The sequence below is a fragment of the Actinia tenebrosa genome, unplaced genomic scaffold, assembly GCF_029948245.1.
Source record: "Actinia tenebrosa isolate PJP-AT-01 unplaced genomic scaffold, QUT_ActTen_1.0 PGA_scaffold13__45_contigs__length_12533684, whole genome shotgun sequence".
NCBI classification, from domain to species: domain Eukaryota; kingdom Metazoa; phylum Cnidaria; class Anthozoa; order Actiniaria; family Actiniidae; genus Actinia; species Actinia tenebrosa.
The window spans coordinates 3,645,946-3,663,997 of NW_028292573.1; the positions used below are offsets into that span (position 1 = coordinate 3,645,946).

The 18,052-nt window shown below is 37.8% G+C and overlaps 2 protein-coding genes across 2 annotated transcripts; both read right to left on the reverse strand.

Annotated features, from left to right (window-relative positions):
• Positions 1-383: 383 nt before the first annotated feature.
• LOC116288242 (ATP-binding cassette sub-family C member 4) lies at positions 384-5,099 on the reverse strand. The gene is made up of 4 exons (XM_031695011.2): positions 3,923-5,099; positions 2,007-2,577; positions 1,590-1,726; positions 384-1,488 (listed from the first exon to the last, which is right to left on the reverse strand). The coding sequence occupies exons 1-4, from the start codon at positions 5,070-5,072 to the stop codon at positions 575-577; spliced, it is 2,772 nt and encodes a 923-aa protein (XP_031550871.2). The 5' UTR covers positions 5,073-5,099; the 3' UTR covers positions 384-574.
• A 2,315-nt stretch (positions 5,100-7,414) lies between these two features.
• Positions 7,415-17,079, reverse strand: LOC116288252 (ATP-binding cassette sub-family C member 4-like). Its single transcript, XM_089029025.1, has 6 exons — positions 16,447-17,079; positions 15,989-16,368; positions 13,904-15,168; positions 11,779-12,349; positions 11,002-11,138; positions 7,415-10,901 (listed from the first exon to the last, which is right to left on the reverse strand). The coding sequence occupies exons 1-6, from the start codon at positions 16,975-16,977 to the stop codon at positions 9,988-9,990; spliced, it is 3,798 nt and encodes a 1,265-aa protein (XP_088885151.1). The 5' UTR covers positions 16,978-17,079; the 3' UTR covers positions 7,415-9,987.
• Between the last annotated feature and the right edge of the window lie 973 nt (positions 17,080-18,052).

The window sequence follows — 18,052 nt, forward strand, 5'->3', positions numbered from 1 at the left end:
ACAAGGCCCTTTTTAAATCTCTCGGTAGAACTTATGGTTTTCACTTACATTGTGGCAAACTTTTCAGTTGCTCCCTGGTTGGACGAATACAAAACATTTCACTAAATTTATATGACAAGAAACTAGTATTTCTGCATTTTCGTTAGACCAGCCGCTTACTTTACACACGTGTTGCTGGATATATTATTTCTAATGGAATCTTTTCGAGGAAGATCACTCATCATCAACCTACATATATAGGTGTCATTCCATTGTTACTGAATGATGACTTTTATTGAATCCTTTAACGAAGAAAATTCACTCATCATCATTAACAGTCGACATGCATAAATGTTATTCCATTGACTCCTAGGGGATGGGGGGGGGGGGGGGGGGGGGGGACATCATCCTGAAATCGAGATGCATTCCAGTAGATGAGAACTTCAAAAGTCCCCTTGCAGCACGTCGGAATGCAGCTCAATTTGGAGGATATAACAATAGGTTTCTAATTCTATTGAGATTGAAAATTGTTTTGTTTGCTCATCAAAACTGAGCTGCTTTGACGTCACATGCAAAGGGTCTAAAGCCGAAGGCTTCAACTTTTATAACGATGTCCCTTTATCAATCTTGAAAAGAAGCCATTTTCTTTCCCATCAAGAACTCTGGGATTATCGTATTCCATCACGTGACCATGGTCAAGAACCACTACCTTGTCATAGTCCATGATGGTGTTCACTCGATGAGCTATGGTCAGCACAGTACACTTGGTAAACTTTTGCCTGATTACTTGCTGAATGAGGTGATCTGTCTTGTAGTCCACGTTGGCTGTTGCTTCATCCAGCACAAGTATTTTACAATTCTGTAATAATGCTCGAGCAAGACACAGCAGTTGTCGTTCACCTACACTAAATCCTGACCCTCCTTCCCCTACGCAGTAGTCTAGCTGGTGGTGCAGTTTGCTGACTTTCTTCATCAGTTGTACTTCATCAAGTGCTGTCCAGATAGCCTGGTCTGTAAAACGATTGAATGGATCTAGATTCTTCCTGAGACTTCCAGCAAACAGCACAGGGTCTTGAGTGATAACAGCCATGGATCTGCGCACAACCTGTATATCAATGGTGCCAAGATCAACACCGTCAATAAATACTTGGCCTTGAGGATCGGGCATCCGAAAGAGAGCAGCTACAAGAGATGACTTGCCTGCTCCAGTGCGACCTACGATACCAATCTTCTCTTTGGGTTGAACATCAAGGTTGATTTCCTTTAGTACTGAGGGTCCACCTTCTAAATACACCATAGACAAGTCTCGTATAGACAAAGAACCTTGACTGGGCCAGTCATCTGATGATTTGTCTTGTCTGGTGTACCCAGGTTCAGAAGGTAGCTCAGTATACGTCATCACTCGTTCGACTGACGTCATTTGACTCACAACATCAGTAGCCTGGCGTATACCGTATTGGGTAGTACCGAAGAGAGTGATAGAAAGTGACAGTAACATTCCAGCTAAACCTGAGAGCAAAAACGTTACAAATAAAACTATTTTGCCCTCATTCTGTCAGATCTATTTGCACAAATCAATCATTTGCAAGAACTGATATTTGTATATTTACCGTGATCATGAATGGCAACCAGTCCTACGATGGCTACCCCAACCAAGAAAAAGGCACACAGTAAATCAACGTACAGTCCAAGCCAGCGAGATGTTGCCATGACTAGGAAAAAGGCTTTGGTATGCTCATCTTGAAGCCTGTGAAATTAAAGTCATTAGTGCAGAAGAACGACTCTTGTACACTTCATAACTGTATGGGGGAGTGGGAGTTGTAAATGACTTTACAACAATGAAAAGTGTCTCCTCCGAACTGAGTTGTTTGTGAAAGAGGTTACAAGCAGCAGCACCTGACATGGAAGACTAAATTTCATTACTTTCTCGGAACTGATGATAGCCACCCTAACCATGTCAAACCAAAGGCACTGTTTATTTAACACACTCGCTTTTGACTAGCAAATAATGCTATGCAGTTTTTTACCTTAACAATTTGTTGCAGCATTCTTCTTCCGCCCCTGATGTTCGAATGACTTCTAACCCTGTAATGGTTTCGGCAACATGGTCATAGACAGGGCTGCATCTTATCGCTTCTATTCTCTTCAGTTCACGAGAACTCTTCAGATAATACGCAGCAATCAAGAATAACAGCATTGCCATTGGAATGACAGCAACAGCGATCCACAGGCTAACTACCAAAGCTAGTAATATAACTATAACTATATTCAAGCACATAGGAACCGAGTAAAGGAATTGGATAGGCAGCAGATCATCCATAGCACCGATATCTTTGGAAAAGCGGTTCATTATTCGTCCAGCAGGATTGGTATCAAAGAACAGAACAGGAGACTTGATAACAGCCAGTGTCATCTTGTCGTGCAGCTTTCTTGTAGACCTCAAAATTGCACTTACAAAAGCCAAGTCTTTTACTAAGAAAAGAATTAACGATGCTCCAACCAAACCACCAAACACGCTCAAGGAGAAGGAACCTCTTTGCTCCTGTAGTGTCATATGAACTATTCGTGACATCCACCAAGTTGGAACCACCGATGACGCTACACGAAGGAGAACGTACGTTAATCATGAGTAAGCAACAGAAAGAATGACCGGCTTCTGTCCATTACACACTATCCAAGTGCCTCTTGGACAAACATTTTCCTAGATTTAAATCAGCTGAAACTTTTCTAATATAATTTTCTATATTGTTGTAATAAAAACTGGTGAAAGTTATTTGAAAATGTTATGCCTCAAATTTGGGCCATTTCTTGGTGCTGGAAGGCGCCTGAAGCATGAAGACTATAAACCAAATACGCAAGGATAATGAATTTGGAGCTAAACAATACCCAAAATACAATAAAGCTTGCTATACCGGGAAAGACTCCAAATAGAGATCCACTACTTTACTACTTAATAGACCTCTTGAGCTTCGTATGCAAATTGCCCATCATATTAGATGACATGACATTCCCTTGAGAATTTTTTTTTGATGACAAGCATGTTAAAATATTTACACATGAAAGAATCTACAAGAGTGGCGTCACATGGTCTGAAATGTGCGCAACAAACAATAAAGGTCTATTCCACAGGTTCTTTTACCAGGTCCTCAATTTACAGGGTAAAGAAGGGTTTTGCGACTAAACCTACGGTTCCTTTTCCAAGAAAGCATTATAGTCTAAATATTTGCTGATGTAATTAGCAAAAGCAACAACTTCTCCTATCAGTATTTAAGACCCTGAGTTACTTGGTCCGGTCAAGACCAAGTTTTTACAAGTTGAGCTAACTGTACGCACGTTATATTTAATGTCAAAATACATAGAGAGAGATACCAAAGATATAGATGAATTTTGTTTCGTCCATGAAATTAACAATAGTAAACGTATGGCTATACTTTTAGTTCAGGTAACCTTACTATTCTAGGAGACTCAAAGTCTCGAATTACCAAATTGCCAAATTACCGCCAACCTCTTGGTTGGCCAAGCCATTGGTTGAGCATCGGACTTTCGTACGGGAGGTTGTGATTCGAATCCCGGCCGGACCAACAATAGAGTTCTTAAAAAAATTGAGGAGAAAGTGCTGCCTTTGCATACATCGACATCTTCATATACATCTGCAAATGGTTACACTTTCGAGTGGCTCGGATGTCCTCTTTAAATGGCGGTCCCGTCTCTCCACAAATTATCGTCATAACCAATATCGGAGGGACGTAAAAGAACCACTGAGGACGTAAAGAAACCCTGGCAGTGACCACCCTTAGTGCCTACACCTCATACTAACCGTCTCTCATGATTGTAAATTGCATAAAAAACAATCTGAAATTCACAACTCAATGTAAAGCGCCTTTGGTTATATCCATAAGGAAAGGGCGCTATATAAATCATAAATTATTCCCATTATAAATACCTTGAGCGATGATGTAAAATAAAGCAAGGCAACCAATGATAACAGAGGGTAATCCAGCCTTGAAAAACCTCCAGTACAAGCGCCAAGACACCGTACCAGTAACTCTGTCCTCATCTTCCTCCCTCATGTCCTTAGAATTATCATAATCATAATGATTGACGTCTTCAAGCAATGTGTAGTCGCTTGTAGTATCTTCATGTCTTTTCTGTAAGGTATCTACTATTCCGTTTTCGCTCAATTCCGAATATGTCCCGAGAACAACAGCACCCTCTCTTACTACTGCTATCTTGTCAGCTCGTGGAAGGTATTGTACTTGATGGGTCGCCAGAACTCTTACTCGATTCGACAGCTCTCCACAGATACACTTATCAAAGATGTGTTGTCCAACCCTGGCATCAACTGCACTGAGTGGGTCATCCAGTAAGAAGATATCTGCTTCTGAGTAGACTGCGCGTGCTAGACTGAGTCTTGCACGCTGGCCACCACTGAGACCTACACCTCTCTGGCCAATAATGGTCAAGTCTTCATGAGGGAAGCAGTTGATGTCTTTCTCAAGGTCACACATTTCTAGTATTCTCTTGTATCGAGACTCGTCAAATGGTCGTCCAAAGACAATATTATCACGAATGGAAGCCGAGAAGATCCAAGGTATTTGGCTAACATAAGCTGTTCGACCATGGACCGTAATCTCTCCTTCAGTTGTGGGAATTTCCCCAAGGATGGCCATCAGTAAAGAGCTCTTTCCACTGCCAACAGGTCCTGTGACTATAAGTAACTGGTTTGATTGTACTACCATCGAGACTTGGTGTAAAACACTCTTTTGTTGACTTGTCCATGATGCCGACATCTCGATTATATTTACTCTGGGCTCAGTGTCCAGTTCAATACATGTTGCTCTCGTGCTATCAATATTTTTGGTAAAAGTCAAACTTCCAATTTTACAAGGTTGGGTATCTTTGGAATATATTATGGCACTTCTACTTGTTTTAATTAATGCTGGACGATTACATAGGAATTCCTCGATCCTTTTCCAAAATATATCCAGTTTCAGGAGCCCATTTAACCAGGTAAAGAAAAGATAGGAGAAAATACCCTTTTTTAACGTCTTGGAACCGGTTTCAGAGGCAAGGCGTTGATATTTTCCACCCATTTATCATTTACTGATGTCTCTCAGGATGTTCTCCAATACTAATGAAGGATTTTTAAAACGTGTTGTCGTTTAGAGAGCTAGGGATCAAGTTACTCAGGTCAAACGAATACCTTCTTTCAATTGGTTCTCAAGACAAAAAGGGAGACAGCTAGTTTGATAGTATGATAATAATTCAAATGTTTTGCGTTTTAGTTTTTTGTTAATATTATTTTAGTCTTTTATTAATATCATAATTTATTTATTCATTCATCCTTTTATTCATTTTTATTCATTCATTCATTCATATATTTATTATTTTTTTCAATTTATTTATTAGCTTATTTATTCATTTATTTATTAATTGATTGATTTGTTTACTTATTAACTAATTAATCTATTTATTTATTTATTTATTTATCCATTTATTCATTTATTTGTTTGGTTGTTTGTTAATTTGTTTGTTTATTTATTTATCAATTAACTAGATAGTTCATTATCATTTAGTTCCATTACTATCAGATCTTGTTACTCGCTCGCTCCTTTTTCCTACATTTTTTATTCTAACATACAATCTTAGCTCACACAGTTTTAGTTTTCCGTTTAGTTCATATTTCACGTGCAAATAGTTGGCTCGCGCAGTTGTAAGTTAATTCATGTGGCTCTAAAGATGGCCAGATATCACAAGAAAGTGAAACTTTTAAACGGATTTTTCTCTAAGTATGATAACAGTTTGATAATATGTAGAAGTGCTAAACATCCTCCTTAGAGAATATGCATGTTTCGTATAGAGTATTTAGCCTCACGTGAGAAGCCACCAGCAATATTGATGTATCAAACAATAGAAACTTTCTCATAAAAATACTAGTTTAGACTATGTGCGGTGTTAAATAATGATATATTGCTCTTTTCAGCTGAACAGACCCTCCTTCCCGTAAAGACTGTAGATTCTGCACCAGTCAAGGATCATAATATTTTTAATTATAGATAAATAATAATATATCACCAAAACCAGATAGTCTTTCTAAGGTAGAATTTATTTTAATTCTTCAGAAGTCTTAAAAATGTGATAATTTAAAAACAAAATAAAAAATAAACACCTGAAAGAAAATGGAAAATATGTATTTTTGGAAAGTTTGTTCGCTTTGAACAAAAATTAAATGAATTTATATTAACCTAGACATTACAAGGCAGACTGATGATTCACTGAAACATCAATTCTGCATTTCAATTTCACTGCCCCTTCACAATTTGGTCTTCGACGTTAGTCAGCAAATTTTTTACACGTGCGAGTGTATCCATGCTGCCTTACTGCACAATTCTTTATGCGTTTCCTGCGCATCAATAGCCACTTCTCTGTAGCTCTTTCTTTTCTTGTCACTTGGTTAAACTGTCTTTTAATTTCGATTTTAACTGTACTTGTGAATTGAACATATTTACGGCCGAAGCGTGTATCGACGACTTTGTCTCATTAGCATGTTTTTTTAATCTAACAGTGTAAATTTCACACCGTGAAAAGATGAAAAAACTTACTGACGTTTCGGACGCTAGTCCTTCGTCGGAGTAAAAGAGCGTCTGAAACGTCAAAAAGTTTTTTCATCTTTTCACGGTGTGAAATTTACCCATTTTATCTTAACTGCTTCATTAGAAACACCGACGCAGTTCACCCTAGTTTTCAGCTAGTTATCTCCTATTTTAATCTAAGGCTTATTTGCAGGTAAAACGTAACGTTATGTGAAATCGTATTAATGACTGCCAAAATTTTAATAATACTTTAAAATCTTTTATAAGCCGTTTGAGATATCAATACTTAGCAAATGTGATGTTTTTTTCTGAAGATAGAGCAGCATTTACTTCCAACTGCTTCACAAATCATGTGAAGGTCATACCACACAAAACCGCGAAAGCATTGCGTGACCATCGGCGACGGGATCATAAATACTGTGTGTGGATGTGACTTATTTTTAAAAAAATTGTCTTTATGTCCGGTTTGCTAACTAAATGTTAAACTGGGATATTAGATAGTCTTTCTGTATTTCTGTAAGACACGTTTTCGATCTTCGTATAATTTTAATCCCGAGCCGCCCACGTTGTGATCGAACTGAGCTGTATTTAGAGTGTCCTGAAGGGGTAAAATGCCTTTCTTGGGCTGGGAAAATGGGATTTCATGCATACTGGGACTGGGATTCATAAACAAAAACAAAAAAAAACAACAACAACAACAACAACAATCTAAAATGGTAATAAGATTGATATTTGAGCAAAACATAGGCTAGGACTATGGGATTTGAACTGGGATTTGGGTAAAATTTGGGTTGGGAAATGGGATTAGGACACCACTTACAGGACCCTCTATTTATCACCTTCCATTTTGCTCGGATTTGAACGGCCAGAAGCTGCTAAAACGAACGGCTTTTAAATGCTAAAACGTTAGGAGGAGGACATGTACGAAATGTAGAATAACGGGGAATCAAAGTCTTAGAGTCTCTATTTATTTGGATCCATTTTTTTGAATAACTCACATACACACTATTTATTATCCTGTCGCCAATGGTCACGCAATGCTTTCGCGGTTTTGTGCAAATGGTCGTCACTACACAGAGAATTATATGGTTTGTGAAGCACCTGGAAGTAAGTTCTGCTCTGTCTTCAGAAAAAGCACTCACATTTGCTAAGTATTGATATCTCAAACGGCTTATAAAAGGTCTGAGAAATATAATTTTAATTTGGCAGTCATTTACTTGCTAATTTATGCAAAAATGATCCTTGAAAAACAACGTATTTAGACATATTTGGTCGATTGCAGCAGATAAAAAACATTTACCTAAGAATGTCTTTTCAACGTCTTGAACAATATCATAGTGACATTACATACCGTGAAAACGTCTCTCTTCCGTTGTATCCCGACGGCCATGATAAAATTCTCACTTGTTTGAGGGTACTTTTAAGCTCAAGAAAACTGTGTGTCACGAAGGGGAAGTGGGGGAGTAATTACTTTCCCAACAGACACAAAGATTCGGGTAGTTCTTCTGTTGCTTCCTTCTGCTTTATTTTCTGTTGCTTGTAGTACTTTACAATGATCTCATCTGAACTCTGGTTATGGCTCTTGACTAGCTGCTACTTCGTTGTGTTCTGTAGTATCAGCTCTTACTCGTGCTCTCTTACTTACACTCACTTACTGAACTGAACTCTGAGTGAGCTCGTATTTAAGGGCTAAGCTTACGCAATACCCCACATAACTGGTTTATACTAGGTCAAACTAGATTAGACCAGTTAGGTCAAGTATGATGTAAGAGCTTGAGACAGGTGTTGACTTTAGGAAAAAGTACGAGCACTCAGTTCTAAGAGCTGACCCTAAAAATCTGTCGATGGTGTTCGCTAACTTAACTAGCATAGAGCAGATTGCACTAAAGATATTCTAAAGTTATAATTAAGATCATTCTGAAGAAGAGAACAGAAAAAGGCTTAGGTAAGTAGTTGTTTGTACAGTAAACAACCCTGCTCTTTTCCAGTACGCATGTACAAAGTTGTGCATGATCAAAACCCGTTTTCACTGGAAAAGTGCAGTAGATTTGCAGCTGTTGTTTACTACAAAAAGTACTTCCCAATTAGAAGTGTAAGGCTATGTCAATGAACAAACATCCTTGACCCTCAGGTTACTGAACAAGTCATTATAGATGACTTACAATTGGTCAATGACAAGTTGTCTATTGACATGTCATTAAAATAAAGAGATTTCCTTACATTTCTTATTTACAGAAGGCTTAACAAATAAGTTTCTTTTTCTAGATTATTTTTCCCTTAATATTATTTTTCCCCTTTACATGTGTCGTGCAAATAATTCTTCAAAAAATTCGTCTCATTTATGTCTCATTTTTTCTGTCAGTCGCTCTAGATGTTTAATTTTTAGGTAAAATGGGGCAAATTCCTTCATATTCCTTCATAGCAATAGCGCAGTTTTGGCGGAGCTAGTCTACAAACGTGTCCATCCGCAATAACGACATATGCTCTAAAGATATTGGAGTTTGAAAAATGGCGGCCATTTTTCATGCTCACGTCATATTCTCAATATTTGAGCAGCCTAACAATATGATAAGCTATGTCTCAGCCCAATTTTAATCAAAATCAACCCAGTTTAGTAGCGTTATAGAACTTTAGCTGTTCTTCAAAAGTAATTACGGAGATAAGTTACCATAACAACGACGTTGGTTCAAGGCCACCCTTATTTAAAAATCAGGTTTTTGAAATTTCTACCTTTACGAGAGACGTATCGAATAAGAATTCAGTCAACAATTTTCTGCTCAAGTTAAAAAATTACAAAGCAATCATGTGAAAAAAGGTTAAAATCGCTGTTAGGGGCCTGGACACCAGCGTGCTGCCAAAGCTGTATCGTTTCTAGACGAAGTATTGTCTCAACGGAGACAGAGGATCCGAGCAAAAGGGTAAAAATAACTACAAGATTCGTGTGTGTGTGTCTCTACTCGAGTAACTCAGTTGACTGATACACACCCGTGAGGGTTCAGGTTACATAAGGCCAATAACTGATTATATGATAACGTCACAAAAGCAATCACTGTTTTTGCATTTTCATGTTTCATATCTTGATAATACAAGTATACAGCAAATATTCTTAGAGATACGCTGGAATCTATGTTGAAGCAAACTGAGCCGATCACAATATAACGGCATCAACATCCTAATTAGCATAAACTTTTAAAATTATATGTCTTTCGAACCAAAATTGTTAACGAAAAACGAAAAACACCAGTTTTCTTCTTTTGTAACGGTGCTTTAAAATGTGTTTAATTAAAGTAAAAATTGCACAGTTAAATTTCAACGTCGTGGCACTGACAATGGTGGCTCTATTCCAGTATAATTGTGAATCAGTTCAGCAAACCAGTGTATGTAGCAACCTAACTACCAGATACATCAAATTTTATCAGACCTTCATGGTATGTCCCTTTATCAATCTTGAGAAGAAGCCATTCTCTTTCCCAGAAAGAACTCTGGGATTATCGTATTCCACAACGTGACCATGGTCAAGAACCACTACCTTGTCATAGTCCATGATGGTGTTCACTCGATGAGCTATGGTCAGCACAGTACACTTGGTAAATTTTTGCCTGATTACTTGCTGAATGAGGTGATCTGTCCTGTAATCCACGTTGGCTGTTGCTTCATCCAGCACAAGTATTTTACACTTCTGTAATAATGCTCGAGCAAGACACAGCAGTTGTCGTTCACCTACACTAAATCCTGACCCTCCCTCCCCTACACAGTAGTCTAGCTGGTGGTGCAGTTTGCTGACTTTCTTTATCAGTTGTACTTCATCAAGTGCTGTCCAGATAGCCTGGTCTGTAAAACAATTGAATGGATCTAAATTTTTCCTGAGACTTCCAGCAAACAGCACAGGGTCTTGAGTGATAACAGCCATGGATCTGCGCACAGCCTGTATATCAATGGTGCCAAGATCAACACCGTCAATAAATACTTGGCCTTGAGGATCGGGCATCCGAAAGAGAGCAGCTACAAGAGATGACTTGCCTGCTCCAGTGCGACCTACGATACCAATCTTCTCTTTGGGTTGAACATCGAGGTTGATTTCCTTTAGTACTGAGGGTCCACCTTCTAAATACACCATAGACAAGTCTCGTATAGACAAAGAACCTTGACTGGGCCAGTCATCTGATGGTTTGTCTTGTCTGGTGTACCCAGGTTCAGAAGGTAGCTCAGCATACTTCATCACTCGTTCGACTGACGTCATTTGACTCTCGACATCAGTAGCCAGGCGTATACCGTATTGGGTATTACCGAAGAGAGTGATAGAAAGTGACAGCAACATTCCAGCCAATCCTTAGAATAAAACGTTCGAAATAAAATTATGTTACCCTTACTATGTCAGATCTAATGGCACTAATCAAACATTTGCACGAAGTAATATTGGTATATTTACCGTGATCGTGAATGGCAGCCAGTCCTACGATGGCTACCCCAACCAAGAAAAAGGCACACAGCAAATCCACATACAGTCCAAGCCAGCGAGATGTTGCCATGACTAGGAAAAAGGCTTTGGTGTGTTCATCTTGAAGCCTGTGAAATTAAAGTCATTAGTGCGGGAAGACGACGAGTACAGCAATAGAGAAATAGTTTTGCACCATCACGTGCCCATCCCATAATACTGTTTAAGCTTCCTGTGGTTAGATGGCAGAACAATTAAATTCCTTTACTTTGGGTATTGAATTGTTTCTTATGTAAAACGACTGTATTGTTACTGCCATCTAACATGGCTGCCGTCACGTTGTGGTGGAAAACCTCTATTATCAAAGATAGGCAGGCGTTGAGCTGCAAACAATTTAAAATTAGTAAAGATTTATTAAACCACATTTGTGGAATGGTTCACATAGTTTACTGGTTACTGATCTTTCATAGGCTCTCGAGTTAAATCCAAGGATTCTCTCAAAATCATCTCAATGATACCAATTTACACTTGTACGCTTCATAACTGTATGGGGAAGTGGCAGTCGTAAATGACTTTACAACAATGAAAAGTGTCTCCTCCAAAATGAGTTGTTTGTGAAAGAGATTACAAGCAGCAGCACCTGGCATGGAAGACTAAATTTCATTACTTTCTCGGAACTGGCGATAGCCACCCTGAACATGTCAAACGAAAAGCACTGTTTATTCAACACACTCGCTTTTGACTAGCAAATAATGCTATGCAGTTTTTTACCTTAACAATTTGTTGCAGCATTCTTCTTCCCTCCCTGATGTTCGAATGACTTCTAACCCTGTAATGGTTTCGGCAACATGGTCATAGACAGGGCTGCATCTTATCGCTTCTATTCTCTTCAGCTCACGAGAACTCTTTAGATAATACGCAGCAATCAAAAATAACAGCATTACCATTGGAATGACAGCAACAGCGATCCACAGGCTAACTACCAAAGCTAGTAATATAACTATAACTATATTCAAGCAAATAGGAACCGAATAAAGAAATTGGATCGGCAGCAGATCATCCATAGCACCGATATCTTTGGAAAAGCGATTCATTATTCGTCCAGCAGGATTGGTATCAAAGAACAGAACAGGAGAAGTGATAACAGCAAGTGTCATCTTGTTGTGCAGCTTTCTTGTAGACCTCAAAATTGCACTGACAAAAGCCAAATCTTTTGCTAAGAAAAGAATAAATGATGCTCCAACCAAACCACCAAACACGCCCAAGGAGAAGGAACCTCTTTGCTCCTGTAGTGTCATATGAACTATTCGTGACATCCACCAAGTTGGAACCACCGATGACGCTACGAAAGAGAAAGTACGTTACTTTGAGTAAGGAACAGAATGAATAACCGGTGTTTCTCCATTACACACTATCCAAGTGCCTCTTGGACTAACATTTTCCTAGATTTAAATCAGCTAAAACTTTTCTAATTAAAATAATTTTCTATATTAAGGTTGTAATAAACACTGGTGAAAGTTTTTTTCTTGATATTCCGAAGGGAAGTATTGCATTTTTGCGAATCTTTAACATTTCTTTCAGTATCTATAACACTAACAAGATTAGGAAAATAATGATTATAATGATGATGATGCATAATAAGGCGCTGTTAGCAGCCATGCAGCTTACAATCATGAGGGAATTGTTAGTCTAATAGTGTCAAATTTGGGATCTTTATTGGTGCTGGAAGGCACCTGAAGCATGAAGACGATAAAACAAATACGCAAGGATGATGAATTTGGAGCTAAACAATTCTCTGCAAAACAAAAAACTCTAACCCAGAACACATTAAGCTTGCTACACCAGGAAAGACTCCAAATAGAGATCCACTACTTTACTACTTAATAGACCTCTTGAGCTTCTTATGCAAATTGCTAATCATATTAGATCACATGACATTCCCTTGAGAATGTTTTTTTAATGAGAAACATGTTAAAATATTTACACATGAAAAAATCAAATCCCAAGAATGGCATCTCTGTCTGAAACGTGCACAACAAACAACAAAGGTCTATTCCACAGGTTCTTTTATCAGGTCCTCAATTTACAGGGTAAAGAAGTGTTTTGCGACTGAACCTACGGTTGCTTTCCCGAGAAAACATTATAGTCTAAATATTTTCTGATGTAATTAGCAAAAGTAACAACTTCTCCTATTGGTATTTAAGACCCTGAGTTACTTGGTCCGGTTGTGACTCGACCTTTCGCAAAACAGACCAAGTTTTTACAAGTTGAGCTAACTGTACGCACGTTATATTTAATGCCAAAATACATTGAGAGAGATACCAAAGATATAGATGAATTTTGTGTCGTTCATGAAATTAACAATAGTAAACGCATGGCTAATTTTTTAGTCCAGGTAACCTTACTATTCTAGGAGTCTCAAAGTCTCGAATTACCAAATTGCCAAATTACCGCCAACCGCTTGGTTGGCCAAACCGTTGGTTGAGCATCGGACTTTCGTACGGGAGGTTGTGGTTCGAATCCCGGCCGGACCAACAATCGGGTTCTTAAAATAATTGAGGAGAAAGTGCTGCCTTTGCATACATCGACATCTTCATATACATCTGCGAATGGTTACACTTTCGATTGGATCGGATGTCCTCTTTAAATGGCGGCTCCGTCTCTCCACAAATTATCGTCATAACCAATATCGGAGGGACGTAAAAGAACTGCGGAGGACGTAAAGATACCCTGGCAGTGACCACCCTTAGTGCCTACACCTCATACTAACCGTCTCTCGTGATTTTAAATTGCATAAGAAACAATCTGAAATTCACAACTCAATGTAAAGCCCCTTTGGTTATATCCATATAGAAAGGGCGATGTATAAATCATAAATTATTCTCATTATAAATACCTTGAGCGATGATGTAAAATAAAGCAAGGCAACCAATGATAACAGGTGGTAATCCAGCCTTGAAAAACCTCCAGTACAGACGCCAAGACACCGTACCAGTAGCTCTGTCCTCATCTTCCTCCCTCATGTCTTTAGAATTATCTTTATAATGAACGACTTCTTCATGCAATATGTAGTCGCTGGTAGTATCTTCATGTCTTTTCTGTAAGGTATCTACTATTCCGTTTTCGCTCAATTCCGAATATGTCCCGAGAACAACAGCACCCTCTCTTACTACTGCTATCTTGTCAGCTCGTGGAAGGTATTGTACTTGATGGGTCACCAGAACTCTTACTCGATTCGACAGCTCTCCACAGATACACTTATCAAAGATGTGTTGTCCAACCCTGGCATCTACTGCACTGAGTGGGTCATCCAGTAAAAAGATATCTGCTTCTGAGTAGACTGCGCGAGCTAGACTGAGTCTTGCACGCTGGCCACCACTGAGACCTACACCTCTCTGACCAATGATAGTCAAGTCTTCATGAGGGAAGCACTTAATGTCTTTCTGAAGGTCACACATTTCTAGTATTCTCTTGTATCGAGACTCGTCAAAAGGACGTCCGAAGACAATATTATCACGAATGGTAGCCGAGAAGATCCAAGGTATTTGGGTAACATAAGCTGTTCGACCATGGAGCGTAATCTCTCCTTCAGTTGTGGGAATTTCCCCAAGGATGGCCATCAGTAAAGAGCTCTTTCCACTGCCAACAGGTCCTGTGACTATAAGTAACTGGTTTGATCGTACTACCATCGAGACTTGGTGTAAAACACTCTTTTGTTGACTTGTCCAGGCTGCTGACATCTCTGTTATATCTATTCTGGGCTCAGTGTCCAGTTCGATAAATGTTGCTCTCCTGCTATCAATATTTTTGGTAAAAGTCAAACTTCCAATTCTACAAGGTTGGGTATCTTTGGAATATATTATGGCACTTCTACTTGTTTTAATTAATGTTGGACGATTACATAGGAATTCCTCGATCCTTTTTATGGAAACCATAGAATCTCTCAAATTGATAAAATGAAAAGCAATCTTTACAGCTATGCAGTACGCGCAGATGTCCAATATCATTGCCAATGTAAAAGCCCTAGCAGCATCTACTCTTATTCCACTGTACACTAGCGCCACCACACACACCAAGGATGCCATTGGGGTTACGTTATACGTTAGCATCTGGAATGATGCTCGTATCATGTTCTTTTGTTTGTTATAATTCACTTCTTTTCTGGAACAAAGAAAAAAAGAATCCAAATGGCCCTTGGTATTGAATGTCATTTGAATAGATCTGTGTTTTACCATTTCAGATATTTTGTCATTTCTAAAAGTCTTTTAATATATTTTGCACTATGAGAGTACATATCATACTAGAAGTAAAATAAGCAAATAAAAATGGGGATCACCACCTTCGTTTATCTGTCAAAATGCGTGGAAGCTCGCCCTTTTTACGGTAAAAACGTGCTAACAACGTAAACATGGAAAGATTTCACGAATAACCCATATTTTGCTGAAAAAATAAATTGATCGGCCCACATTTTTCACATAACTCTAGAAAATTAAAAAGCACTAGTTAGCATTTAAATTTTTTGTTAAAAATTAGAAAAATAAAATGTTATTGGGCTACAACTATGGACTCTAATCCTCGTGTTACGTGAAATTGTATTCAAATTATGAACAAAATATGTAATCTAATCAGATTTTTAAAATTTTCCTCTATATTTAGGTATTATATAAAGTACTTTAAAAATAATAAATAAATAAATAAGATGACAGTACCAACATGGTGCAAACGGTACCAACATGTCCGCGATGACGTAACTTGCAAACGAAGAATAAAGTCAAAGTTTATGCAAATAAACATGATTCTGTATCAAGATTATAAAACTCTTCACGGTCATGATTGCTATTGTGTTTTTCTCATGAATTATTAATGAGTTTGGAAGGGGGAAAGTAAAGAATTGGTGTTTTATGAAACACAGGGAAAGGAGGAAGGAACTGATTTTCGTTTTCCACATATAAAGTAATAAGAGAAAAGAATTTGGCAATACCCTCGTAGTGCTTGAACTGTTTCGTTGTATTTCCATTCCCAAGCATACATCTTTACAGCTCGTATCCCACAGATGATCTCACTCATTACTGCCAATCGCTTGTCTGTGACTTTGGCTTGCTCAAGGCGAATGTTAGTATACAGTTGTGTGAGTAGTAAATTTATAATGATCAAGACGAACATCAATAGAAGGCAAGACAAGGACGACCAACCAACCAATAAAGGTAGAAGTACGACTACAGCAACAATAACAAATGGGGTTGATAGTACTTCTCCAAGTGATATGCCTAACTCGTCCATTCTTTTGACGTCGTTGGACACTAGATTCACTATATGACCGGTTGTGAACTTGGAGAGATCGCTGCGTCTAGATTCAGTGATCTGTGTCAATAAAATAACAACAACTGTAAGATTATAATAAATCCATCTGATTCCACCTTTAGCTCTTTATCACCTCACCGTTTTATGGATCAACCCTATAACAGCACTTTTCAACCTCACACCCATCAACACAGCCAAGTAATCAGAATGATGATAGAAGAACACCTTAATCAGACTTGGAATCCCAATGCTAGCAACTATACCAACAGCGTAGGTCTGATCCATGTGGGATCCTTCTTCTAAGAACTTTAGATAAAACCACACTGATACTATCAAAGTAATATCCATAGCTTCATCCATCAGTTTCAAAGCGGTAAAGAGAATGACATCTCGAAGGAATAGTTTGAACATGGCCTTCCAAAGTCGGGGATTTCTGCCTCTCTTCTTAGCACTGTTAATCTCTTCATTCCATAACCCGTGTAACTTGGCCACTAGACCTTGTGCCTTGTTTTCGTCAGACAGCTTCAACACATCATCATGAGTGAGAGGTCGTTGGTATCCCAGTTTCAGGAGCCCATTTAACCAGGTAAAGAAAAGATAGGAGAAAATACCAGTTTTTACCGCCTTGGAACCAACTTCAGAGACAATGCGCTGATATTTTCCACCCATTTATCATTCACTGATGTTTCTCAGGATGATCTCCAATACTAATGAATGATCAATTTTTAAAACGTGTTGTCGTTTAGAGAGCTAGGGATCAACATTACTCGGTCAAACGAATACCTTCTTTCAATTGGCTCTCAAGACAAAGAAGGGAGACAGCCAGTCTAGTATGATAATAATTCAAATGGTTTGCAGTTTAGTTTTTTGTTAATATTATTTTAGTCTTTTATTAATATCATAATTTATTTATTCATTCATCCTTTTATTCATTTTCATTCATTCATTTATTCATTCATTCATATATTTACTAATATTTTCAATTTTTTTATGTGCTTTTTTATTCATTTATTTATTCATTTATTTATTCATTTGTTTACATATTAACTAATTAATCTATTTATTTATTCATTTATTCATTTATTTGTTTGGTTGTTTGTTAATTTGTTTGTTTATTTATTTATTTATTTATTTATCAATTAACTAGATAGTGCATTATCGTTTATTCCCATTACTATTAGATCTTGTTACTCGCTCGCGCCTTTTTCCTATATTTTTTATTCTAACATACAATCTTAGCTCACACAGTTTTAGTTTTCCGTTTAGTTCATATTTCACGTGCAAATAGTTGGCTCGCACAGTTGTAAGTTAATTCATGTGACCCTGAAGATGGCCAGATATCACAAGAAAATGAAATTTTTAAACGGATTTTTCACTGAGTATGATAACAGTTTGATGATATGCAGAAGTGCTAAACCTCCTCCTCAGAGATTATGCATGTTCCGTATAGAGCGTTTAGACTCACGTGAGAAGCCACCAGCAATATTGATGTATCAAACAATAGAAACTTTCTCATAGAAATACTAGTTTAGACTATGTGCGGTGTTAAAGAATGATATGTTTTCAGCTGAACAGACCCTCCTTCCCGTAAAGATTGTAGATTCTGCACCAGTCAAGGATCATAATATTTTTAATTATATATAATAATATATCAACTAAACCAGATAGTCTTCCTAAGGTAGAATTTATTTTAATTCTTCAGAAATTTTAAAAATTTGATAATTTAAAAACAAAATAAAACAAT